Genomic DNA, 27,451 nt, shown 5'->3' with positions numbered 1-27,451 from the left:
GTGGTTTCCACGATGAACTAATTAGTTCTCTTTGTTGTTGTAAAAGTTTAAGCAGTGTTTGTATCTTTCAAAGTTTATGTAGTGCTTTTACCTACTTCAAGCTTTTGTATCAAAACTTCAGCTGGCGAAGCTGGTGTTGCCACCCCAGAGAATCTGTTCGAACATGAGGGTAGAAGTAGTCGACCCAAGGAAGCAATCTGGCTTGATGACTACTGTATTTACACATCATGACATGGACCATTCCAAGGATCACTGCATAGTACTGCCTGAAAGAGCTTGCAAAAGTACATCAGCATATGCTGCTGTTTGTTTTGTTTTTTTTGTTGGTTGTTTTTTTTACTCCTGGGCACCTTGGGAAAGCATTGTTTAAAGGAAGTTTTAATTTCACCTTTCTTAGAACACATCCACGCACGTACCTTTATTTTCCTTTCTGGAAAGCATAATTCCGTTAGATTTTTTTTTTCTGAGCAAGCCTTGGCACTTACTATGTGCAAAAGAATAAAGCTGCCCCTTTTACTCCTTTGATACTTACAGGATTGGGATGATTTCTATTGCTGCTTCTGTTTATTTGTTCTCAAGTATCCTGTGTACACCTGTTGCTGTGGAGCCATATTCTGGCCTATTCAGTAATTTTCTTTTGCTGCTTCTTGTCTTATATAGGCAGTTTCTGATGGTGGTTCTGAATCCCAGATCTTGGACCTCTCAAACCGTTTCTATACTCTGATCCCTCATGACTTTGGGATGAAGAAACCACCTCTTCTCAGTAACTTAGAATACATTCAGGTAATTACTAGAAATAGTATGCTGTTTGCAGGTAACAAGCCTAGTACTAGACCAAATTCATGAAGTGTGAAGTATTTTTTCAACCCCCATCTTTTATGAGGTTAAGCTTGTGGGCTTTTTCAGAATATCTGATTTTTTTGTTTGTTTGTTTATTTATGTGTTTACATATGGAGATTATATATAAGGTTTTAGAAGATACATAAAAATAGTTATAACATGTGAATAGATGTGTGAACACCTGTATTATATACAGGCATTTATTTAAAAGGCAGTCTTGTTAAATGCCAGTGCCTGTGCTTCACGTAAATCTTTACAATTTGGAAGTGTTCTAGAGTTACTCTGAACATCAAAGATGCAAGTAAAATAACTTATTTAAATTATTCAGGCTAAAGTGCAGATGTTGGACAACTTGCTTGATATTGAGGTTGCTTACAGTCTTCTCAGAGGTGGAAATGAAGATGGAGATAAAGACCCAATTGATATCAATTATGAAAAGCTTCGAACTGATATTAAGGTAAAAAAAAAAAAAAAAAAAAAAAGTGACTGACCAGGAATGCATGCTGATGTCTTTTTGGAGTGTTAACAGATCACCTAAGCTCAAAGTGGGCAAGTGTACTGGCATGAGTTCAAAGAAGGGCCACCAAGATGGCTATGGTGCTGGAGCACATGTTGCACAAGGTGATGCTGAGAGACCTTGGGCTTTTTAATGTGGAGGAAAGAGGGGTTTGGGTGTATCCTACTGGTGTGTATAAATTCCAGGTGGGGTGAAGAAATAGAGAACATCATAACAGACTTGTTTTATTGTGGTGGTATACGTTGGCAGAATGAAAGGCAATGGAACAGATTGAAATGATTGAATTTTTTATTTTTTTTTTTTTCCCTTAACTGTGAGAGTTGCCTAGAGAGGCTGTGCTGGTTCTGTCTTTGCAATATATGACTGGACTCAGACTATAGCGATCTGCTACAGCTAATCCTGCTTTGAACAGGGTGATTGAAAGTTGTGCAAGTTTGCAGAGGTGCCTTCCTGTCACCACCAGCAGCAGTTCTCTGGTTGAGTGCTTTCTGTAGACTTCACCAATTCACTGGTTGAGGATAGATTTCCACCTGAATGATCAAATAGAGAGGCAGCTTAAACTGGGGAGCATAAGGTGAATGTCTTCATTTTATAACAAGTTTGCTAATTTGTATTCTAAAGAAACATCTCATTTGCTTCTTTGCAGGTGGTTGACAAAGATTCAGAAGAAGCCAAGATTATTAAACAATATGTGAAAAATACTCATGCTGCTACTCACAACGCATATGACCTCAAAGTTGTGGAAGTAAGTAGAGAATACTGGGATTTAAGTTCATGCAGGTTAACTTTCAGTCTATTTAGTTGCTTATGGCTTCAGTTTATTTTTGAGTACTTTCTCATTTCCTGTGTTGAAGGCAGATTTTGATAGGCCAATTAGTATTTTATTAAATAGAGGAGTCTAGACAGAGATGAGACTAAGTTTTCTTTATTTTGTCTTAATTTGCTGCATAAAAGAGTAGTCATCTGAAATCAAGCTTTAGTTCCCTTAATGATTTTTTTCAGAAAGCGATGGTCTCGTGAGAATACAGAAGAGAGGGTAAAGGAGTAATATGGTTCTCTGTGATCAAGGCTACCTCTTTTGTGAGCATGACATAGCAAGCTGTGAGCACTGCAGAACATTTAGATCAATTCTCATAGTAGATCAGCCTATTTGCCAGGTTGGTTGCGTGAAGGTAATGGCTTATTTACTTAATAGTTCTTTTTTTCCTGTCCCCTTTTGAATTGAAGATCTTCAGGATTGAACGTGAAGGAGAGAGTCAGCGTTACAAGCCATTTAAGCAGCTCCACAATCGCCAGCTGCTGTGGCACGGTTCCCGCACCACCAACTTCGCTGGTATCCTCTCGCAGGGTCTCCGGATAGCTCCCCCTGAAGCTCCTGTGGTATGTTCAACAGACAGATTCTCTGGTCGCCTCCATCCTTGTGCCCAGAAGTGATCACGGTCAGAGAGAATCTAAATAGTAGGATTTTTGGGGGGGGAGGACCCAGCATTGTCTCTAAGCACGAAGACAGCATTCGAAGTCCAGAGTGCGTTGCTGTATGGTGTCTGTGTGAGTGTGAGTTCCAGCTTGCTTTCCGGAGAGCTCAGCCAGATGGATTCAGTACTGCCTTTATATTACTGATGCTATTATATGAATTTTTCAATCTCTTTTTCCATTTCACTCCTTCCCCTTTGCTGCAGACTGGCTACATGTTTGGAAAGGGCATCTACTTTGCAGACATGGTGTCCAAGAGTGCCAACTACTGTCACACATCTCAAGCTGATCCAATTGGGTTAATACTACTGGGAGAAGTTGCCCTTGGAAATATGTAAGTAGCTCATTAGGAGCATTTTCTAAACATGCTTAAGGGTATTATAATAGAAGCTTATATTAAAATTGAAAGCTGCTTCTTCAGTGTGAAAAAAGAGCACTTTATATTTATTTAAAAACAACGTTGGCCTTTTTTGTCAAATGAGAACTGTTGGGCGGTGTAAAAACATGCTGGAAGTCCAGAATCATGTTGTAAATGCCAGTATCAATAAAATTAGTCTGAGATTAATCTGAGATGAAGTATAAAGGCAGCTGACCTTCAGAAAAATGGAATTTAAATTAACTCACCGTAATCTGAAGCCTGAAAAAACATACATACATACATACGTACATACATTTATTTTACCAAGAAATTTTAAGATGAATATCCAACACTGTTGTATGTTCTTTGTGCTATCCAGGTATGAGCTAAAGAATGCTTCTCACATAACAAAATTGCCCAAAGGAAAACATAGTGTGAAAGGTGAGTTTTCTTTGGTAATGCATTTTTGATTGCAAACTCGTTTTATGTCTCTGTTCTTCGTGAATAGACCGACAGTCTTCTCATAGCTGTTATTCCTTAAGCATTTGCATAATATGTAGCATTATGATTGCATCTGAATGCATGTATATAGAGTGTTTTGAGATGAGAGTACACTTGAAAATGTAAAACTGAAGTTAATGGGCTGCCTAAAGTTCAGGATGAGACTTTCATTTCCTAGTACAAGAAGAACAAAGTAAGGTGGATTCTCTACTTTCATACTCTCTTTCAACAACAATACAATACGTTTTAGAAGAAGGATGAGAGTTTAATAGGTCAGAGGAATAATTGTTTAGCTTTCAAAGCACATTGGAAGCTAGTAGCAAAGGGAAAGGCTAAGGGTGAAAGTTCAGATACAACAGCTGTTCTCATTATATTTCTGTCAGCAAAAGGTAGAGCTAAAAGAAAAATGAAAAAAGACTTCATTCTCTAATTCAAGCACAAGTAATAGTAATCATGACTGTCTTTACAGAGATAGGAAAGATCAGTAGCATTTGGTAGTGAACGACTTTTCTTGAATGCTCAGTTTTGAGAGGTTTAATAAATGAGTTTTCTAAAATTTATTAAAACAGGATCTAACACTTTTTCAGTGCATTCCAACTATTACAAACGTCAAATTAGATTTGTATTGAAGAGTCTAAAGAATGAGAATTGATTTATTAAAACTTCCTGAAAATTTTACGATGTTCACGTGTATGTGCTAAGATACAAGAGCAGTAAGGGTAGTCTGATCTGTCTGATTGTCTAATCGGTATGACAAAGCTAACAGCAAAAAGAGAAACCATTCTTTTAACACAGCAGAGTACAACTACTATAAATGCAGCGCTGCTGAGCTGAATAAACTGACAATGTCTTTTATGTTCTCTTGAAGATATTTTTCCTCCCAGTCAACTTATGACAACGTATGGAATGTAATACATGACTGGCTGAGTCTTTTTCTTTATGTGCAAAGTCTGATGTCAGCCTTCAAGATTTGTTAAGTAATGTTTTTTTCCTTTTCTAGGCTTGGGCAAAACTGCACCTGATCCCACAGCCACTACAACCCTTGATGGTGTAGAAGTTCCCTTAGGGAATGGGATCTCAACAGGAATTAATGATACCTGTCTTCTGTACAATGAGTATCCTTTGCTGTGACATTGGTTGTGCACTTGGTGTTGTTGACTTTAGCAGGTTCTTGCTAATACTGGTCAGGAGTTTTGCCAGTGTTCTGATTTTTAGATCTATTTTTGAGTACGTGTGTTAGACTCTATTTTCAAAAGGAGACAGTTTTACAGTTGTCATGCTTAAGTTATCATCTTGTTAAAAAGGAAACAGTACACATACCAAATTAGCTGTTGCTCCAGCAAGACTCAATGGCTTAAGGTACTGAAGTGGCCTGGATGGATGTTGCCAAGTACCTTGCTCTGCTGATATGTGTCAGATCAAGGGAAGGAGAATGCAGCCTGTGGTTTTGCATCTCTCAAATATGGTTTCTTTCTCTGAATGCTGTGGCTGGTCAGCTTGGCTGGGAGGAGATGGAGGAGCAGGCTACTTGGAGTCTCATCACACAGCTTCTCTCAGGTCCTCCACATCCTTTTCAAATATGAAGGTAAACATCAGAATATCTCTCAGAGAGTGTAGCCTTTAAGCCTCTTTCCAGGCAGAAGTGCCCCCAAATCAGCACTGCTCTGAGAATGTTGTGAGAATGTGATGTCTATAGTCTCACTGTAAAGATTGTCGAGTGCTTGCTCGCTATCAATGAAACAAATAGGTAATTAATACAATCTCCAGACTATGTAGAAACTGGCTTCTTGGTAAGTTGTTTTCCTGTTAGAAGCAGACTTACGTTGAGATTTGAGGTAAATTTGTGGCCTAAATCATTAAGAATAATTGACAAGAACTGTATTCTGAAAAAATACAGTGCAGCCACTTAAACATTCCAGAGCTGCCAATAACTGTAGAACTCTTCCAGATTTGTTGTTTTTGTTCGTTTGTTTGAAGGAAGTAAAGATTAGTGAGTTTTTGTTGAGAGGTAGCAGTAGAACTTACACATAGCTTGTGGCCGAGAATGCTAGTGGAATCCTGAGGTGCATTGAAGAGTAGCCAGCAGGTCAAGGGAGGTGATCCTTCCCCTCTGTTCTGCCTGATGAGGCAACATCTGGAGTACTGTGCCCAGTTCTGGGCTACTCAGGTCAAAAAAAAAAAGCAGGGATCTCCTAGAGAGTATCCAGCAGAGGGCCACTAAGATGATACAGGGCCTGGAGCATCTCCCTTATAAGGGAAGGCTGAGCAAACTGCATCTGTTCAGCCTGGGGAGAAGAAAACTGAGGGGTGGTCTGATCAATGTTTACAAATATCTAAAGGAAGGTGAGAAGCAAGTGATTAAGGCCAGGCTCTTCTCACCAATGTGTAGTGATAGAACAAGGAGCAGTGGCCTAAAATTTGGCCATAGGAAGTTCCGTACATATTGAAGAACTTCTTTACAGTAAGGGTGATGGTGGAAACTGGTGGTACTGTTGTCCATCTTCTCTGGAAATATTCAAGACATTCAGGACCCATCTGGACATCTACCTGTGCAGCCTACTTTAGGGAACCTGCTTTAACAAGGGGGTTACAGTTGATGATCTCTTGAGGTCCCTGCCAATCTCTATGATTCTGTGATGCCAGGTCTGTAATTTCAGATCTCATTTAAGTTACATTGTTCCACTATTTAGGTAGCAGGAAAGACATGGTGTATTTTCTACCTGACAAAAGTAATGTTCAGGAGGTACAGCTCCGTATCTAAGACAGTTCACTTGCCTGCCACTCTGGATTCTTGCTACGCCATCATTTTTTCTCCTTGTGTAATTTAGTTGACAGTTTCTAACTCATATAGGATATTTTCAGGTTCAAAGAAAAATCAAATTTAAAGATTCCCAGCTTGAAATGTTAGAACTGCGTAATCACACAAGTAACTGTATAACTTTAAGCTCAGGGATGAAGTTTGACTATATTTGAAGTTTAGAGTTTTAATGTATTTTTAATATCAACAGCTGTAATTGTTCCTTAACATTCTTCCTAGATATATTGTGTATGATGTTGCTCAGGTAAATCTGAAGTACCTGCTGAAACTGAAATTCAACTATAAGACATCACTCTGGTGAACAGTAATTAGGAGTCCTGTTAGTTATACTGTAGTTGCACTATAGCGTTGACTTCTGACATGCTTAAGCATTGACTTCACTTATCAAGATACCGAGAGCTAAACTGCAAGAGCGGTTACTAAATCCTATTTAGTACAACAGTTAGTGAAAGTTTTTATATAATGTGGCAACACAAGGACCTGAATTCTGTTGAGAATGCGTAGTTGGTTTTGTGTTATACCACTTTTATTTGTGGGGGCTATCAAGTGTTTCTTTCGATTGGCCAAACAAAATGAATGACAGCAACAGCAACAGAACTGTTTTTTAGCCAGAGGTGGGCAATAGCAGAGAAGGAACTTGAGGGTGTTTGTCATGTTTGCTCTGTTAGGGTTCCCACTTGTTTAAGATACCCTTTTTTTCAGTTCTCATTTTGAATAAATGATAAATGTGCATTTATTTTGAGGTTTAAAAAAAAATAAAAGATAATTTCATACTAACAGTTTTACGTTTCAAAATTTCCAAATTGTTCTGCTTTGAGTAATCATTTAAACGTATCTGCTGGCGTTTTCTTGAAGATAGATCTCTCTGAAGGTCAAATGCCAAACATTAAAATCTGCAGCAGTCTTACCTCAGGAAGTCACGGTGAAATGAAAATTTGGACTTTCCACTGAGACTTCATCTGTCAACAGCTGATGTGGTAAACATGAAAAATGGGCTTGTAGCTGTTTGAATCTAGTGTTGGCCCCAATAAACCTCATTTAAACATATGCTTTCAACATGATGTAAATCGGTTGTTGTAGACTCAAGCCTAATGACCTCCAAGTTGAGTTTGGGTGTTAGAGGGTAAGCTTCCCTCATCATGACCTGGAGTGAGGTATATTGCCACTCTGTGGGTGCACTTGAATTTCTTCTCTTGAACTATCATTAGAAACTATAGCCATTTCATTGTTTAGTGATGGTTATTACTGAAACCAACTCACTTTCAGTAAGTCATTGAGCAACACAGAAATAACTTGACTACAGAGCATCATCAGCATAATTTCTGTTCTAAAAGTACTAATTTCCCTGAGCTGTACATCCACCTTTTCCTCTAGTTGTGAAGGACAGATTGTCTAACTTCCTGGCGCAGTTCTGCATGGACACTGCAGTTAGTGTCTTCTGCAAAGTTCCCTTCCCAAGAAAAGAGCATTCAAGGTTATGCTGACTATTTGTGTGCAAACGTCAGATCTGTTTCCTGAAATGTGGTGATGTTCTGGTGCCTTTCGAAAGATAAGCTCCCAGCCAGAGTGGTTCCTTACAGTGTAGTGGTTTCCAGGATTCTTGAAGGAGAGGAGGGTGAAAGATGGAAAACCTAGGAGAGAAAAACATGGGGATTGAGCAGGTAAGTTGTGAGACTGGAGGACAGCTGAACTGAGAAAATCAAATGAGGGTGCTGTCCATGGGTTTTAAAAGAAGTGGAAAGAGTGGCTGTTTTCTTACGATTTTTCAGTAGCTTTGTTGATGACTAATTGTTTCACTTACAAAATAACTTTTTTGTCTGTGACTTAAATGCAATCTTTTCACTCTCTGCAAGAAAATATGAGAACTCACTCCATTTAGTTAAGGTACATTTTTTTTCCTCAGAACACCAGCTTGCAGATCAGTTTGGACCAGGAAGTAAAGATAGATGCTTTTGAAGTGTCCTCTATCATCTATGCCAGAGGTAGCTCAAAGTGCCTTCCTGCTCTGAGAATGTCCTGCCCTGAGATGACTATAAACATCAGGCTACTGTAACAGTGCAAAGGAGCACTTTATGATGTGCTTTAATTGCAGCATGAGCAAGTGTATCTCACAGTCTCTAACCTTGCACTGGCAGCCTTCCCCTAGGGCCTGGCTGAGGAAAGCTGCACGGTGGCTGCAGATAAAGGCGTCTGGAGGATGCACCCAGAGCAGAGCTGGGTGGATGGGTAGGCCCACTTCTGTCAGAACTGCTTGACAGCAGTGAGCTGTTGAAACATTGGGTCCCGTGACTTCTTTTCTAGAGGTGTGTTGAGGAATGACTAATGATCTAAATGTTGAACTATGAGCAGCAATGTATAAATGTTTAATCATTTGTCTTTATTTAATTCAGACATTTAAAATGTCTGAAAATTTTGTTGTCCAATGGCTTGCAAAGGTTTGAGGTAGTCTGTACATTTATATCAGGTGGGTAAACTGAAGGAACCCAGCCTAGGTTCACTAACTGCTAACTTGTAAATAGTGATTTGTCCATTTTCATGAAAGAAAGAGGTGGCTGAGAGATACAGCATGAGTTGCCCAGCTTTGTATTATCATTCATTTGCTCCAGTGCGGAGGCAGCACACGAACCAATGGGTAACTGTGGGCTGCTTTCACAGAAAGTGAGATGCAAGTACAGCCTGAAGGCAAGCAGTAGATACAGCTTTGCAACTACTGAGAGGAGAAACCATTGCTTCCCCCTTCATTATGAATTCTCATTGCATAAGGTGGGACTCCCTTCACAAGAATGTCCTTCATTTTCTGAAGAGCACACTTGTGGCTTCTGCCAGTTATCTCTGCCTTTCTTCCTACTACCAGGCCTGCCTAGAGTTTGTGCTACAGTGGCACCCTGCTGCTTTCTGTCCCTGTGATGTAATGCTATCTGTGCTGTGCTAACAAGGTTGTGGACCTGCTGATTAGGTGGTGGTGTAACCTGTGTTTTAACACCATCTGCAGTAATTGAGGAAAAATGGAACTGGTTTTTGCAGCATTTCAGCACACACCATTAAGGGTAGTTGCTTAACATGACCCTCTGGGAAAAACTAATAGCATGAGTGAAGCCAATTTAAGGATCTTCCTCCACCTGTGCAAGGCAAGAGAGTCAGCAATACCTAATTACAGGTTGTTAGCAGTGTGCAGAAGTTCTCTCTCATGGTGTGTGTCTATCAGTACAATTGTGTCATTTCCATATTGCCCAAGCATGAACTGCAAATTTGCCCAAATGATATGAAGATGCACTGGAAGCATTGGGTGTTTGACAGTCCACAGACTGGCAGAAGGCTCTGGTGCAGCTTTGTCAGTCATGTTGATGTGGCTTGGAAACACCATGCACATGGTGTTTGATGTGAAAAACACAGAATGCAGACATACTGCAGCATAAAATAGTACTACAGACCAAAATAGTTTATAACAGGAATCCTTTTTGCACAGATTGCTACCTTTTCAACATAACGAATGGTAATAGCTCCTGCTAAATATTTTCCAAATGCAGAAATATCTGGTGTAATGCTGTTTCTAAGATGACCAGTAGGAGATGTCCGGGGCATTGGAATCTTGAGGTAAAGAGAAGTTAAAGGTATTATCTTTGAGTTGGTTGGTTTGTTTTTCTAAGTTCATCTTCATCTACCCACCCCCAGAAATTCAAGCCCTGAAGAGTGGTGCAAAATGTGACTGTTGTTAAATAAATAAATAAAAGTTTTATTCCTTCACCCTCCCCTGAAATTGCCTTGCCTTGGTGAATACTGTACCACGGAGGAGGTGCTAGGTAACTGCTGCTTTCCTGTCCACGTTCCTGTGTTCTGTGGGCTCCCTGATCTCAGCTAGATGCTTACAGAGGTGCAAATACGCCTGCCACTCTGTCCTGCATCGCAGCAGGTGCTATTTGCAATGTGTTTCTTTCTGAAATGCAACGCTCACTTCAGGTTTCACTAAGATGATATTGTCAATTGATTTTTGAATGTAAATTTGCCTTTTGATTGTTTTGAGGTGTTATGGGTGTGCTTAAGGAAAATAGAACAGTTTACTGTACATGCACCGTTGGATCAATTGCTTCCAGGGGAGGGCGGGAGGCTGTGGAAAGACTGTGCCCTGAGGGCGGTGGGCACGGACCAGGCAGCCCAGGGCGGCGGGCTCGGCTCTGTGCCGGAGCTCAAGGAGGGCTGGGGCACCGTTCTCAGACTTCTTGGGTGGTGCTGCGCGGAGCCACGAATCGGACTCGCTGATCTTTATGGGTCCCTTCTAACTCCGGCTATTCCGTGATTCTACGCCGCCTCTCGGGCTGCGGACGGAGCGCTGAGGCAGCCCAGCCCGCACCGCATCCCCTCAGCCCGCGCTGAAGCCAGATGCCGTTACGGCTCCGCGCACGCGCCCCGTCGCGCGCCTCGCCCGCCAGCGCCGCCTCGCGCAAGGCTCCGTCTCCTCCCCCACAATGCACCGCGCCAGGCAGCCTTTGAAAAAGCGGCGCGGCTCGTTCAAGATGGCGGAGCTCGATCAGCTGCCTGACGAGAGTGAGTAGCGACCCGTGCCGCCGCCACCCCTTCGCCTCTCTGCCGGGCCACCCGTCACCGGTCCGCCTCCGTCTCGTCGCCGTCTCGCCGCGAAGCGGCGGCCCGAGCCTCCTCCCTAGCGAGTGGGCCACCCCCCCGCCGCCGCCGTCACCCGTCCCCGGCGAGGCCCCGGCCCGGGCGGCAGCGCGAGGAGGGCGGCGGGCGGGGGGCTCCCGTTCAGGAGCGCGACCCCGCCGCCCGCGGAGCTGCGCGCTGCGGGCCGCCGATCTGCCCGGGCGCGGCGGCCGAACGTAACCGGGAGGGGTGCGCGTTGCCGGGTGTGGGGGCGCGTAGTGCGGGCGGGGCGGGCGCCGCCGGGGGCTGCGGGCGCTGCGGGGGGCCGGAGGAGGCTTCTGGGACCCCGTGTCGTGTCTGGGGGGGGAAGGCCGGTCCTGTGGGATGGGGGCACAGGTGGACGGGTGTACCCACGTCCAGACCTGTGTGACGGTGTGGGGTTTGTGTGAGCGTGGCATTCAGAGAGCGCGAGGACCGGGTGGAAACTGGAGTATGGATGAGAAGGGCGTACCTTTCTTTGTGTGTGGATTCGAGCACCGTGTGCTTGAGTGCTATAAGAGAGGGCATTTTCAGTGTAAAACGTTCCTGCTGACATGTTGTCCTCCTAAATTATATGGCAGTCTTCCTAAGATGATGTTTTTCAAGTGAGTAACTGAAGCTGCTAGTATGCCAGGAGAGAAAACATGAAGGGAAAAAGGGGTGAATAAAGGAGGAAAGATTGTGACTTACTTTGGGTTTTGTTTCGTTTTTCTTTGTGCTCTTCAGTGACATTAGAAGTAGTTAGTGGGACAGCATATGTGTGCTATGGTTTGTAGATGAACTGTTAGCATGTGCCATAAAACCCCTAAACTGCCTGCTGGAAAAAATAACCCAAGGGTTCCTTGATACTCAGTAGGGGCTGAACAGAGCTCTCAGCCTGCAAGAACAGGCTCAGCAAAGACAGGCTGAGAGAGCTGCAGTTGTTCATTCTGGAGAAGAGAAGGCTCTGGGGAGACCTGAGAGCGGCCTCTCGGTATCTAAAGGGGGGCTGTAGGAAGAAAGGGATCAGATTCTCTAGCAGGGTCTGCTGTGACAGGACAAGTGGAAATGGTTTCAAGCTAAAGGAGGGGAGATTTAGATTGGACGTAAGGGAGAAGTTATTTGCAATCAGGGTGGTGAGGCAGTGGCACAGGTTTCTGAGAGGTGGTAGATACCTCATTCCTGGTGACGTTCAGGGTCAGGCTGGAGGGGCTCTGAGCACCTGATCGAGTGACGGATGTTCCTGTTCATTGCAGGAGAGCTGGACTTAGATGACTTTTAGGGGTCCCTTCCAAATCAAATGGTTTTATGATTCTACGAATTGAAGCTTGTTAAGTGTGTGTGTGTATATATATATATATATGTATGTATGTATAGTATGTGTGTGTGTATGTATGTATATATGTAGAGAGAGAGAGAGAGTAGTTTTAGTACTCTTTGTATTGCAGTCTTCCCCTTACCCTATTAGAGATATTTTGGAAGCCTTTTGTTTATAGTGATATGATGAGCAGGAGTCAGAGTCTATGGCTCATAGAATATCCTAGGTTGGAATGGACAGGGATCAGTGAACCCAACTCATAGCTCCAGTCAGCACCACCCAAAATCCAAACCCTTTGAGAGCGTTCTCCAAACAGTCCTTAACTCCTGTGCTGGGGCTGTGCCCACTGCCCTCTGGTGATGAACCTTTTCCTAAGCCCCACCTGATCTTCCACTGACACAGCTTCATGCTGTTACCTCGGTTTCTGTTATTGGTCACTACTGTGCCTGCCCCTCTGCTCTGGCATGCTCCTCAGTCTGAAACCACTTGACACTGAGATCAATCGTTGTGTTTTATCGTGTGCTTTTGTAATCATTGCTGTACTTTAAGACCTGATACTTACAGCTGAAGACGGCATCTGAGTAAAGAAGGTTCAGAGACTGACAGAGGAAAAGATGGCCTTTGTGAGAAGCAAGTTGGAAGGCTGAGCCTGCGTTTCTTACAGGGGTGGTGCACGATGGTACTCATGGGTGAGGTGGAAAGGAGTGAGCGTGAATTCGCTGCTTGCAAAGGGTAGGTGCATTCCTGTAGGCAGGCATCAGTCATAGCTACAGAAACTTGTGGGTGTTACTTTTGTGCAACTGTTTACATAGAAGTACTGGTCTGAAGTATACACTTGTATTTTTACAAGATCAGTGGTGTTACTGTTACAGGTCTTTGTGCAGCACCTTCCTTAGCTCCGGAATATGCGCCTCTTACGATACTGACTTTAAGGCTTGCTCGTGAGACACAGATGTTGTAGGCTTACATGAGATATTCACTTTAGTTTATACAGGAAAAGTCACCTGTTTAATAATTAGTCACTGCATGGTAGAGCATGTTTTACAATATGCTGTATTTTTGCTATTTTGTTTTTAATGAGATTTGTTCTAAGGAGAGAAACAACTAGATTGTTAATGCACAAAGGCTTTGTTGCAATGATCTTTGTGTGGAGCCCATTGCTGTTCTATGAGTTATAAAGCAAAAAGGAGTTTACAAGTAAAAGGGGGCCTCTCCTCAATGGCTTGGCCCAAAGTCTTGTAGATCACGTCATGACTATTGTCAGTGCATAGTCATGACAACAGGCATTTTGATAATGGATTTCAGTTTAATAGTTTTACATCCTTGTAGAAAGTGACTCTGATTGTTCACTAAATAATTCAGCAGTTCAGGAAGGTACGCAGACCGATAACCATTTCTTTTTAAAGTTACTCTGCCGCTTTTCCGAAAAAAAAGAAATAAAAATCACTCTTGGGATACCCAAGAGGTTTAAAATCTCTTTCAGACCTGCCACTTAGTGTCTATTGTTGTTCTGAATGTCAGCTCTAGCAGAACTGTGCTTACATAAAGCATTGCAGAACTGCAAATACACGCTAGGCTAAAACTAGGGCAGCTGGTAATTTTGGTGAACGTATGTACAACAGAGTAGTTCTGAATTTTTAGTGATGCTGTTTTGTGCACTGCCGTGGTTTGTGAACGTGCCAAATACTTCTGTAACAGGAGGTAGCTTGGGGTTGAGATCCTGCTTCTGACTGCCTGGCGTGGATCTTACAGCTCTGACAACTGCAGGGAGAAAAGGGTTAACAGCGTGATGTGGCCAGTATCATTGTTTTAACCAAGGAGATTTATGAAGGATCATCGAAAACTAAGGATGGAAGCTTTACTCTTCCTTTGGTACAGCTCAGTTGTCTAAACTGTACCTTGTTAGAATATGATAAATGCAAGTCACGGATCAACTAAGAGAGTCATAATTAATAGAGAGTAGCATTTTATTGCTTATTAGATCTATTTTCCATTATCACTGGAACAGTGTTTAGGTTACTGTTCCTACTTTGATCATACCCACACTCCAGAGAAAGCACTGTGCATTTCAAGAGGTTAAGTCAATATAGTTTTCCCGTTGGCACCTTTATGTTGCCTACCTACAGCACCAGTGAGGTTTGCTAAGTGTGCTGTTTCACCTGGAACAGATACCCCAATGCACCGTGTTAGTGTCACGTAGAGTTGTGCTGTAGGACAAGCCCTTACCGTGGTGTGGCTGTCACTGAGTCTGCCTGGCACGTGGAGCAGATGCACAGTGCCTGTATTTGTGAAGGTCAGGGGTAAATACAGACCTTAGGAACAAGGTCAGTGCAGCAGAAGCCTCTGCTTGGGGCAAGTAGGGGGTTTTTAGTTGTTTTCATTGGACAGAGAGGGACCTTCATGTTTTATGGAGTGCTGGTGAACTAACAGAAGTGCAGAAGTTTTCAAAAGTATGTCTTGTGCTTCCATTCCTATTCTTTCTACTTTTGGTGAACCGGATGTTTTCCAGTTACGCTGTGTCACTATATCTGGATCTTTTCTTTCCTATTCGATTCTTAGACCAAGCTTGTATTTTCATTCTAGGTTGATTTCACACTATCTTCATATGGCTTTCTGTATACAATCTAGTTTGTAAGGGTTAATAAGCATGAACATCACAAAATTGTGTTTGGAATCTTTCATAGTAGTATAAAGATAAGTGTCTGAAATGCTAGGGCAGCTCATGACTAGCTTACATGTGATCCTTGTGACTTCTCCAGGGTAGATTGTAGTCAATAGTAAATTGTAACTGGGTTTTCACATGTAATTCTAATTAGACACAGTGATAAGAGAAATGAAATTTTGTAACATGGTAAGACTATGCAGCTTCACTTTCAAATTGGAAATCTGATTCAGTGGAGCTTGTGCCAGTGTTCTGGTAGCACCTGCTGCCCTGGCAAGTTGTGTAACATGACTGGGCAGTGGGCACTTCTTAACCCAGGAGGGAGTTAACACCAACAACCTCAACAACCAAAAAGGTGGCAGTGTATGAATTAACATGCATTTGATGGAGTTGAAGCCTTTTCTCACTGGTGTTGCAAGGGGGAGAGGGAAACAGTAACACCGTGTGCAGAAAGTCGTGTGAAGAAAGAGAATTTCTATAGCAAAACCTGTCACTGAAAAATTCCAGAGTATTAAAATATGCAGAATTACCTTAAATACTGATCATTGGATTTATATTTTGAAGACAGAATTGGTTGGGTTGATGCCCAATGGGTGACTAATTTTAGTCAGTTCCTTTTTCCTCCCTTTGTCTCCTGGTGATTCTGCAGCAGAGGTAAGCAGTGGGCAGTTGTACTGTGCAAGCCAGATGGCTGTTTCTCTTGCTTGCAGAAGGAAAAAGCAGTTGATCGTATTAAAGTGTAAATAATGCTGCCTTTTCTCTTGCTTCTAGTAATACAACCTTATTTGTGAATTGCTTGGTTTTAAAGTACATGGAGTAAAGCTGAGGTGAGGCTATGATCCAGCACATAGTGTGCAGATGTGGCTAGCAGACAGGGTTAGTCCTGGCACACAGCTATGTATTTTTGCATTCCTGTGCACTAGTAAGCCCTCAGAATGGGTTCCATGGGAGTGAGATGCCATCTCTGCAGAAATACAGGTATGCCAAGCTTGTTATGGGGTCATCAGCATGAGGCTGATGAGCGAGCGAGCTACTGAGCTGTTGCTGAGTGCTGTGGTTGTGATGCACACAGAAAAACAATTGCAAGCTACAGGTGAATCAGAGCCAGAATGTGATAGCAGGAGGTAGCACAGTGTAAGTTTGTGCAGTGCAAATACTGACAGTGGTAGTGTGTTGCCAAATCTGTATTGGTAGATGTTACTAATAGTTTGTAGGGTCTTGTGTTTTAGCATAGACAGAAGGGAAGGGACGAGCATCTTTTATCCCACAGATGGAAAGTGCAGCACAGGGTAGCATTTAAGGCAGAAATCATCATCTTTGCTCTCAGCACATTTTCCAGCCATGGTTCCAAGCACCTTTCCCTGCATAGCCAGTTGTTCTGCTCTGACACTTCCCTCAGCAGCCAAAGGAGGGATGGGGCATACCTCTCACCACTTTAGTTTTCCATCCCTAGGGCAAAGCAGCCATGAGCCTGGCTCCACTGTGGGCATTTGAGGCAAAAACTCAGCAGAGCCTTGAGATTACAGCACTTGGGAAAGGGCACAGGACATGTTTCGTGGCTGCTAAACAGTACCCACAGCAATCATTTTGAACAGCTTGCCTTCAGAATTGTCTATTACCATGGTATCAACATGTTGCCCAACATGAGAATGCAGTGTTTTTAAAACAAATGTTTTGGCATTGTGGTTATTCTCTGCAGAAGTCCTGTAAAGAGGATTCACAAGACTGAAAAAATTGCCTTCTACCCAGTGTTAAACTAGGATTTGGAAATATGCAAATGTCAATTTGATTAGTAGGCTCATAACATGAGGAGAATGCTGATCCATGCATACTGAAAGCTAAAAGTTAGTGGTCTGTTGTTACCTGAGGTTTCGGGGAGCATTTAAGCTTTGAAACTCAGGTTTTTGTGTGGTGTGTGCTTTTAACTTTCTAAGCTTTCCTGAATGAGCTGCTGTTTTAGCGGGCAATCATTGAAGTGTTTCCTTCGATTAAACAAGTCACACTGAGCTTGTGTAGGTGAATGATGTCTGGGAGGGTTAATGACTCAACCTGTAATAAAGGTTTGTGTTTTTCCCTTCTCCACAAGTTTCCTTAGCCACACCATTTTTAGAGCCAGTAGTGTAGCTTGTTGATGTGGGCTTTAGAGATTTTCCTGCAAGCAGCAATAAAATGAATGCTCACCTGTGCCAAATGTAGAAAATGTTTTAACAATCTGATGAGAAAAGTTTTCTTATTATATTATCACTTATCTAAACAACGTAATTGCTTATATTGATTTAGATATGCTCTTGGAACTCCTCTTTGTACTCATGTACCACTAAAATCAGTAACTTTGGAACATTGCTTGGGTCATTTGTAACTTTTGTTTTCAAAAACATAATCAGCTGTTACAAATTCACTATTTGAAAGAGTGACTGAAGAGTCTTTCACAAATTTAATGCTTTTGTCTGTGTTCCTACTTAAAATAAAAGGATAATTGTTGAGAAGTTGTTTTGCTTATATGTTAATATTGAAAATCTCCAGCAGGGTGTTCACAGCTCCTCATACTGAATCGCAGTGATATTCCTAGAATCACAGAATGGCTTAGGTTGGAAGAGACCTTAACGATCATAGAATCAATAAGGTTGGAAAAGACCTCTAAAATTATCAAGTCCAACTGTCTGCCTAACACCAGCATTGCCCACTAAACTTTGTTCCTTTGTACCACATCTACACGTTTCTTGAAACACCCCCAGGGACACTGACTCCACCACCTCCCTGGCAGCAGTTGTGCATTTTGCCGTGCTTCATCCCAAAGTTGTCTTATTTCCAGTCTCAGTCACCTCTGTGATGCAGTGAACCTGGAGGACCTGGAAATAGATTTTGGCTGCAACATCCTATTCTTTGCTTCCACCCATTTCTTGTGAAGCACTTAATGTTCGCACAAATGAAATCTGCCTGCTCGTCATAATAGGTATTTGCATTCAAGTGTATGTGTGTGTTCTGCTTTTATCTCTGTAATTAAAGCGCTGATTAAAAAGACTGCCAGCGATTATGTAATTGTATTCAGAACAGAAGTAGTGTACAAAATTAGCCCCTATTTAATGTGGGGTTGTGATGGTATGAATCCAATAATTATTGCGACCGAAAATTAGAATTGTTTCAGAAAACTTAGTCTATTCTGAACAATAGTGATCTTTATGATTTCTGAAATGTTTTTGTCTGTATTAAACATTGGGTGTGTTTTGTTGAAATCTGTTACTACTCAGAAGGTCATCCTGGTTTCAGTTTTTGTGTCCCTGGTTGAACATGAAATACTGCCAAACTAAATGGAAAATAGAAGGGATTGGGCTGTTTTCCTTGAAGTTTGATAAGACAAGAAAACTTGACAAGAAAATCTATGCATCAAGATACTGTGTATAAGGTAAAATTAAGCTTAGTTACACATCTCTGCTGTCATTTTGATATTCTACATTTATTCTAATGCTTTAAACTAGATATTTTCTGCGATTTGTTACATTAAAATAATTCAGTTTTACTTCAAATTCACCTAGATTGGAAAATATACAATAGCTTTAATTTACCCAGTAATATCTTTGTGATATAAAGCTACTCCTCAGTTACAAGAGGTGAATCCACTTGGAACCAGGTCAGCACAGAAGCAAGTTCCATAACTTTCATGTTACCAAAGCAGGTTCTGCCTGACCAACCTGATCCTTCTATGAGCGAGTGACCTGCTTGGTAGATGAGAGAAAGGCGGTTGCTGTACTCTACCTATAGTTCAGCAAAGCATTTGACACTGTCTTCCACAGTATTGTTATTGAGAAGTTGGCAGCCTGTGGCTCTTTGCTGGGTGGAGAACTGGGCCCAAAGAGTGGTGGTGAATGGAGTTACATCCAGCAGGTGATCAGTCACCAGAGATGTTCCCCAGGGGTCAGTACTGGGGCCTGTCCTGTTTAGTAGCTTTACTGATGAGGGGATTGAGTGCACCCTCAGGAAGTTTGCAATCGACACCAAGTTGGGGGGAAGTGTTGATCTGCCTGGGAGTAGGAAGGACAGTATCTGGAGCATCTGGACAGGCTGGATGGATGGGCTGAAGCCAGTGGGATGGAGTTCAACACAACCAAGTGCTGGGTCCTGCACTTCGGTCACAACAACCCCAGGCAATGTTATGGGCTTGGGGTGGAGTGGCTGAAGGACCTGTGTAGAAGAATGGATGTGGGGGTGTTGGCTGACACTCGGCTGAATATGAGCCAGCAGTATGACCAAGAAGGCCAGTGGCATCCTGACTTGTATCAGCAATAGTGCAGCCAGCAGGAGCAGGGAGGGCATCGTCCCCCTGTACTCAGCTCTGGTGAGGCTGCACCTTGAGTGCTGTGTTTGGTGCTGGGCCCCTCACTACAAGAATGTCCCTGAGGCTCTGGAGCATGTCCAGAAAAGGGCTGTGAAGGGTCTGAAGCACAAGTCTAATGAGGAGCGGCTCAGAGAGCTGAGATTGTTCAGTCTGGAGGAGGCTCAGGGTGACCTTATCGCTCTCTACAACTGCCTGAAAGGAGGTTGTGGCGAGGTGAGGCTCAGGCTTTTCTCCTGGATAACCAGTGATAGGATGAGAGTGAATGGTCTCAAGTTGTGCCTAAGAGGTTCCGGTTGGCATATTAGGAAAAATTTATTCTCCAAAAGAGCGGTCAGGTGCTGGAATGGGCTGCCCAGGGAGGTGGTGGAGTCACCATCCCTTGAGGTGTTCAAGAAATGTTCAGACGTTGCCCTAAGGGATTTGGTTTAGTGGGGAAGTAGTATTGGTGGTAGGTGGATGGTTGGACTATATGATCTTGGAGGTCTTTTCCAGCCTTGGCGATTCCATCAATGTGTGATTCAAGCTGTCAAAGTTTATTTCACCTGTGAAAGAAATGTGCAGGAAGGGCAAAGGTGTAGGCCAAGTGTGTTACTTTGCAGTTGAGCAGCTTGAAAGAAACTGGGAGAGGGGCCTTCCAAACCACCAATGAGTGAAAGCTTGTTCTGTTTCATTGCTCAAACTCAAACAGATGTTGTCAGCAAACATTGAAAGAATAAGGAATGCAGGTGCTTGTTTGTTGTTTCTTTTTTTTTTTCTTCTGTCCTCACTTCTCCTGTGTTCATTTCCAACAGCCCACCCCAAGCCAAAATACCTTGTTCTCTTGGAAAGGGGCAATATTTCATTCTTGGCTCTGTGACTTCCCTGTAATGTGTCCCCTTGAAGCAAAGATCTGGCATTATGAAGTTAGTGGGCTTAGGGCACAGATCAGAAGAGTCGCAAGCAAAGGGATTTCCAGACCTTTGGAGCAAAAAATTCTCTCTGGAACTGCAGTTTGTGAGAAGCTGAAGGAAGGACCTGGGGAAAGTGAGGAGGCAGAGGAGGAAGCAGTGCTAGAAGGAAAGATTGCAACAGTGGGACGTAAGTGGGAAGGTAAGGTTGATTTGAGAAGAAGTCGTGAAGTTCTGGAAGCACTTTCAAGCAGAAATACATTTCCCTTTGTCTTCTCTTATTGTAAGTGCTTCCAACGTTTTCTTCTTAGAGAGCCATTTGCTGACTGCAGAGCATGAGGACAGTGGTGAGGCCTAGCTTTTACTTTTCTCACCCAGAACCACACAGAGATCTTACAGATGCCGTTGAAGGGGAGCAGTGAAGTTCTGATGGATGCACTACACAGTTTGAAAACTGAAAGCAAAGCAAGGATTGTGTCTACATTTCTAATGCCTGAATCTGCTGCAAGGAGGTACTACTGGGGGCAACTGGCTATCTGACCACCTGCTTTTGATCCAAGCTTAGCACACACAAACCACCTCTTGTGTGGACATTTCTGGCACTGAAGAATTTTGAATTAGTCGGATGATTAAAAGAAAGTTACTTACTGTATCCTAGTAAATCATGTAATGTAGTTGCACCTGTGTGTTATTTGGACATTAAGCCTGTTGAGAAGCTGCTGTGGTGAATGAAAGTGCTCAGCATCTGAAACAGTTCTGTAAGTGTGAAGCTAAAGGAAGAACAAAAAGAGTTTTGTTGGGTCATAATCATCTAATACTGTCCTTGGTGCAGTGGGAGGTGTCTTGAGTTCCCTCATTCAACTGTGAAAGTTTTAATATTCTCATTTCTTCCTAAGAATTAAGAATGAATAAGTTGTATACTTCAAAATTGTTTATGTGGATTTTCTGATATATTTCAGGTTCTTCAGCGAAAGCACTGGTGAGCTTGAAAGGTAAGAAGATAACGTGTTATTTACATGGGCAAATGAAACACCCACTCTGACTTTCATGTATGCTTAGTTTCTGGCTCTAAAACATGAAGAATAAAACACTGAAAAATATTTGGTTTTGATGTTTTGTTGTGTTTTCTTAAAATATCGTTAGTTTTGTTGTTCTTATTAGTTAGCTCTGTAGGCTGATAATGCTTGGTGGTTGAAACTGCGTACGTTGTGGTGTGTTCAGACACTGTTCTTCTGGATGGCATTCCTGAAAAGTGTTACTTCTTAAGCATTGCTTAGGCGGCAGGTTTGATGAGAAAATTGAGGTAATTTTTCCTCTCTGGAGGATGAGATAGGAGAAGGATTCCTGGTGAGATCTATACATGTGACAAATTTTACGTTAGGAAGGAAATTCATAATCTCTTTGTGTTTTCTATCAGCAAGTTGTAGGCTAACTCAAAAATCTATTTCTTTTCTTTGAAATGAGCGTTATATGCAACTTTTGAATACTTAAAATCTGCCTAACAATAGAGAAGTTTCATTACATACTACGAGGCTTGTACTACACGAGGAAAGTGACATGGTTTGCTGAATCTCTTTTAATTAACATAGCTTGTTTCACTTAAATTTGTTTTACTTGTTGGTTTGCACCTGCTTAATCACTTTATTTTCTCCAAGATTCAGTTTTAGCTTGTCACCCTGATAGGGGAAGTAATGGAAGTAACTGATTTCACCAAAGGAGGTTTTATGAAATCTAAACTTTGTTTCAGAAACAGAGAAATTGTTTTCACGTTTCTCCCTTTTTAATTGATGTTCAGAATAATTCAATAAAAATGCTGAAATCTAAAATCCACTTATATCTGAATCTAAAGAAGGAATGCAAGTAAAATAAATACATAGTAGTAGTGGATGATGTTACGCTAGGTTTCAGATAGTAGTTAATACTTTTAAGTATATATGCATATATACATTTATATAGTGTATATGTATTAATGACATGAATTTCTCACAACAGAGGGAAGTTTGTCCAATACGTGGAATGAAAAATATAATTCACTGCAGAAAACTCCTATTTGGAAAAGCAAGAATGTTGGCTCTACTGTGGAAATGGTAAGAAGCAATAAAAAGACAACTTTTGGATTGGCAAAATACGACGAAGTTGATCAAAAAATGTGGCTGAGAATTCATAGTTTCTTAATCTCAGAATGTTAAACTGTCTGCTTCACAAGCAGTCTACGAAGTTCCAATATGAATTGAAAGCATTTTTTATAAACGAATAAGCAAACAAATTAAATTGCTGACCTTATTCAAGATAGCTGCTAATCATTTTCTCTCATTGACCATTTATTTTATCTCATGAAATATCATATTTCTAATTTAGGCTCGGAACTGACCCGTAAGGAAAAGGAAGGGGGAATGTCACTTCCATCCTTGTGCCTTCCAAGGGGGATAAAGATGAAGGGATGTCAGTGAAATGTTCTGCAGTATTCTGAGAGGACTCATAAGAGGACCTTGAGTTAAAGAATGTCCTTGGTATAGGGAAGTAAAAGTCAAAGAGCCTGAATCTTCCAAGATCATGTAGCCACTGTTAGGCTGACCATTTCCCCATCTCTGTTTGAAGCATTCCATTGTCACTTCTTTCTCCATTGTTTCAAGTTCAACCTTTTCTTGATTAGTCCAGGTGTTCTCAACCTTACCTAGCTTTTTAATGTTTGGTTTGGTTTTGCAAGCAGCTCTGATACCTAGTTTGTCTGCATGTGTGTTAGTGTACTCTTCTTACTACAGACTGAAGAGTGTATGAAATACTCTCTCAATTGCTATGCAGATCTTTCTCCTACACTTTTTTGATGCCACCTTTTTCCAGAGTACTAGAGTAATTACAATCAACTTTCCAGCTCTCACCTTTTTTTTTTTTTTTTTTTAATTTTAATTCAAATCATAATTTATTTATTGTGAAGTGCTTGTTTATTAGAAGTGGAGAATTATGTTTGGAAACTATTGCATTTGCCAGCTCTGCATGCAACCAAAATACCTGAGCAGTATCTAGTAGTGCATTAAAGCAGTGTGACTAACATCTGTCACCTAGTTTGTTCAGTGACTTTTTTTTCTCCCTGTGGAGAAAATCTTACTCAGAGAAAGTGTTTGTTTTGGGAGGATTCATGGAGGTGTATGTGCACACATTGCTGAGTGCTTATGCTGGGTAACTACAAAAGTCTACAAAATGCAGCTCCAGGCAGTGACTGCAACTTTGCTATGGCCCTGACTTCCTGACAGAGTTCATGACAGTTTCCAGCTGTGTCCCAGGAATGGTTATCTTCTCACAGAAACAAGCTTTACTGGCAATATAGAAGATTATATGCTCTATACAACAGAAGTCAGTAGCTGTAACATTAACATCAAAAACTATAATATCAAAACTCTGTCTGTCTCTAGGTACTCTAGATATCAAAAATAAGGAGCGAAACTTTGAATTTAACTCAGTATTTTATATAAAGCTGGGACGTGGGTCAGAGGATAGATTAATATGTTAGTAATGGCCCATGCTGCATAGATGTTATGTAGTCTTATATACTATTTTGAGATCCCTGTACACTCGGAGCTTTAGGCTGTGCTATTGATTGAAAAGTCTTTCCCAAAATGCCTGACCTATTTAGCTGAGGTGGATGTTGTTTCTTTTTGACAGCTGTTATTTTATTCTGGTGTTTGACGTCAATAATCCAGACTGTAAAACTTTGTTGTTTTGGGTGGTTCCTTGGAATAGAATTTGATAGCGTTTATTGAGGATTGGGAAGCAGTTCTATTCCAGTAACATAGCCTTAGCGGAAAGTTGAAGGAACTTTTAAGTTTTTCTTGGTGGAGTATTTTTGTTCCTATATCGCACATGATTTTAATCTGGTATAGCATCATCAAGTACTGCTGTACAGGCATTTGCGAGTGAAGAACAGGTGTTCTGGAACCAGCATCTCAAACATCAATACTGAAATGTAATAGAAAATATCCAAGAGAACATGACCCCAAGTCTGGTAGCCAGAATGATGTGATTAAGGGGGGAAAAGGAAAGAAAAAAGAAAAAAAAAGAAAGAGTTTGGTAACATAGTAAGAGTCTGTATTGAAGCAGGATTGTGATTTCTTTCCATGCTCAAATGTTAGAGTAGTTCTGACCTTCCTTTTTTAGGCTGATAGCTTGTCAAGTTCAACAGAAATGGCATAAAAGAATATAAAGACATTATAATTTAAATCTAATATTGTTTTTAAGATTTAGTAAGTTGTCAGATTTGAAGAAATAAAATCAACACATGTTTCTCTGTCTTCATGTACAACATCCAGAACAATTCACATGGTAAATTAGTCACTGATAATATGATGTGGGCACTATTCAGTTACTATGCTAATATATAGCTTCTCTGTTCAATGTGTGTCTCTCTCCTGGTTCATAAAGTGTGTAAGAAATGGGAGTTTCCTTCTTCCATGTGCTTAGTCCAGCACACATACAGAACTATTATCCAACTGCAAGGGGGAAAACATACTTCCCTGGGAAAGCACCGGCTATTCTCATGGCATGGGACAAGCCAATTTTTTGCTACTACTAATGTATTCAATTAGAAACGTGTCTTTTCAGATATTTTAATCAGTTACAAGCTTATTAAATAAATTTCTCATATATAAATGCTTGTTAGTGAAGTTTTCTTTTTCTTTCTTGATTTATTTTATGATTGCTCCTGGGGACTTATTTTTGCTGTTCATATTCTTCATGTTGTGGGAGCTACAGATTTCATATCAATACCAATTTGCAGCATTCCACCACTTCTACTGGCAGAAATGATTTCTGCATTTTTTGGCCTTCACTCATCACCTTGGTTAATAGTTTGAATTACAATGGTGCAGCCCTGAAATTCTGCAAAGGAGAGACACTTCAATTATGATTGGCTCTGCTGCAGTTTTCACGGAAGGGAAAGCTTCTTGCTTTTAGTGTTGATGTTGACAGCCAGTCAGAGATTACTGTTTTGACCTCATTGAAAACTCAAAATTTTTGTTATAGGGTAAAATGTTGAGGAATAACTAAACAGAAGTGTTAGAAAGGAGGGACAAGCTTCCTGGCACACATTTACAATATAATTTCTCATTTTTTAGTCAGCCTTCTCATTCTTTTTGGGTTATAACCTCTTAGCATGAGTAAATTTTTGTCAGCATAAATTCTAATTTCTTCTCTTATCTGATAGCTTGATAACTTATACAAGCTTTACGTTCGTCAGATGTGAACTTAGAATTCTCTAGTGTAGGTACTTCCAGGAAATTAAAAATAATAATAGTCAAATAATATGCTCATATAATCCATGCAAAAAAAATATATACAGCTAATATTTTTGATGAGAGCATACCAAAACACAGTTTAGACAATTTGTTTTACCAAAAATTTAGAACAAACTGTTTAAGAGAGGTGTTTATAGCCAACATAAGTAATGTATTAAGCTTAGATATACAAGTGTTCAGACATCTAACTCATCTGGATACAAGTGAGAGTTAGGTTCTAAATTCTTGCCTGGGACTGGGCCAGCAGCAGGGTAGTGGATAATGGTTAGCACTGGAAAGCCTTGACCCTTAAATTCCTTGTGCCTTAAAACCAGTAGGTGGCAAGAGAAAGGCATTCCATTTCTCTGACTGTGAATACCGTGCATGAACAGAGAAATCTGTTTTTATTTTTTTCTTGTAATTCATTCTCAATTTTGATATGTGCAGCCCTTCAGAAATTCAAAACGGAGTCGACTCTTCTGTGAAGAAGATGACAGACAAATAAACACAAGGTCACCCAAAAGAAATCAGAAGGTTGTGATGGTTCCACAGGTACCTGCATGTATGCAGATATTTTTACCAAAAACAAGAACAAGCCCATATGTTTTAGTTGAAGAATAGAATATATTTGCTTTTCAAGTTGCAGTATCTGTCTATGAATATGCCTGTGAGGAAAGATGTTGCTAGGAGTAAGCCTCAATTCAAACCAGATTTGTATTTTCTTCATCATAACTGCATTCCTACGATTGTTTATGAGAGTGCTTGTTCCTTTTGATGCTGGACATAAGAATACAGAGCTAGAAAGCAGTCCAGAGTTACAGCATATCTTACTCCTGCACAAATTTATTCAACTTTAGTTAAAAATTGGCTAGGGTTCTTCCCCAGACTACATCATTTATAGGACTTCTATATAAATTAATATATTTCAGTAGTTAGAAACTTGCTGTAGAGTTATAGCCTTCAATATATTCACAGCCATCTCTACCTTTGTCCTGAAATGATGCCATCCTCCAGTTCAGATAGCTTGTTTATCTGCCCCATTGCTTGACTGTCTGCTTCTTGGTATAGCACAAAAGAGTAGCAGTTATTGTTCTTGCCCTTTATTTGCTGTGTTAAACTGGGCATCATCTGTTTCAAAGAATTGGCTCTCTGACATTCCTGTCATCCAAATCACTTCTCTGTGTACCATCACCTTGTGAGTCTAGATTTGCCACTAGTAGTACTTGAATATGTACCTTGAATTTGCAACAAGTAGTACTTGAATATGCACCTTATGAACCATACTGTGCTGTGTAGAATGGGGAAGACTTAGTAACTGCTGTTTTGCTGGATTTGTTTTGTCAAAGATGTTTCTCTTTTGTTACTATGATTTCTTAACAGTCAAAAGGCCTGGACAATGTCCTATGCCTAGTTCATCTGTACTTAAATGTTGGCTTAGGAGGTCCCACAATTGTTAGAAAAACCTTTATGAGAGCCTACAGCTGCTTTAACACGTGGATCTTAACATTGTGCTAGCCTTTGTTTCCTGGAGTTCCAGTGGAAAAAAGGGGGGCTGTATATACCAACTAGTGGTTAAGCATAACAGGTTGTTTCCTCCCAGTTTTTTCCTGCAAGGTGCCTACCTTGTGCTCTATTCTGTTACTGCTGCTGAAGGTCATTTGTGAGCGTTTGGGAATGGATAACAACTAATTATGGCATAGGGACCCAGTTAAACTAATGGTCTTGAAAACTGTTATGTTTTCAGTAAGCTTTTCTTTCTGTTAGTCAAGATTGCCATCCCTGTAAGGAGATTACAGAGCTAGTTTTCTAGTCTTCTTTAAGCAGTTCTTAGATTATGCATGTGATCTAAGACAGTGCCTTTCT

General features: G+C 41.1%; 2 protein-coding genes across 6 annotated transcripts in view; both read left to right on the top strand.

The window, feature by feature from the left end:
- Window positions 1-7,554, top strand: part of PARP1 (poly(ADP-ribose) polymerase 1) — a 28,350-nt gene extending 20,796 nt beyond the window's left edge. The window contains exons 16-23 of the mRNA XM_052695806.1: window positions 661-783; window positions 1,169-1,297; window positions 2,004-2,102; window positions 2,585-2,737; window positions 3,037-3,164; window positions 3,568-3,629; window positions 4,690-4,804; window positions 6,727-7,554. Of these exons, the coding sequence (XP_052551766.1) occupies window positions 661-783; window positions 1,169-1,297; window positions 2,004-2,102; window positions 2,585-2,737; window positions 3,037-3,164; window positions 3,568-3,629; window positions 4,690-4,804; window positions 6,727-6,808 (891 nt within the window). The 3' untranslated portion in view covers window positions 6,809-7,554. The remainder of the gene's footprint in view (window positions 1-660; window positions 784-1,168; window positions 1,298-2,003; window positions 2,103-2,584; window positions 2,738-3,036; window positions 3,165-3,567; window positions 3,630-4,689; window positions 4,805-6,726) is intronic.
- A 3,416-nt stretch (window positions 7,555-10,970) lies between these two features.
- Window positions 10,971-27,451, top strand: part of LIN9 (lin-9 DREAM MuvB core complex component) — a 38,175-nt gene continuing 21,694 nt past the window's right edge. For 2 of the 5 annotated variants that reach the window (XM_052696052.1, XM_052696044.1), the window contains exons 1-4: window positions 10,971-11,049; window positions 21,281-21,313; window positions 22,314-22,408; window positions 26,036-26,140. In XM_052696052.1, the coding sequence (XP_052552012.1) occupies window positions 10,971-11,049; window positions 21,281-21,313; window positions 22,314-22,408; window positions 26,036-26,140 (312 nt within the window). Of the gene's footprint in view, window positions 11,050-15,881; window positions 15,929-21,280; window positions 21,314-22,313; window positions 22,409-26,035; window positions 26,151-27,451 lie in introns of those variants that run through there. The other 3 variants (XM_052696070.1, XM_052696061.1, XM_052696037.1) reach the window with 3 other exon arrangements.

The sequence above is a fragment of the Tympanuchus pallidicinctus genome, unplaced genomic scaffold, assembly GCF_026119805.1.
Source record: "Tympanuchus pallidicinctus isolate F22 unplaced genomic scaffold, pur_lepc_1.0 scaffold1, whole genome shotgun sequence".
Taxonomy (NCBI): Eukaryota; Metazoa; Chordata; class Aves; order Galliformes; family Phasianidae; genus Tympanuchus; species Tympanuchus pallidicinctus.
This window is presented reverse-complemented; position numbering and strand designations above follow the sequence as displayed.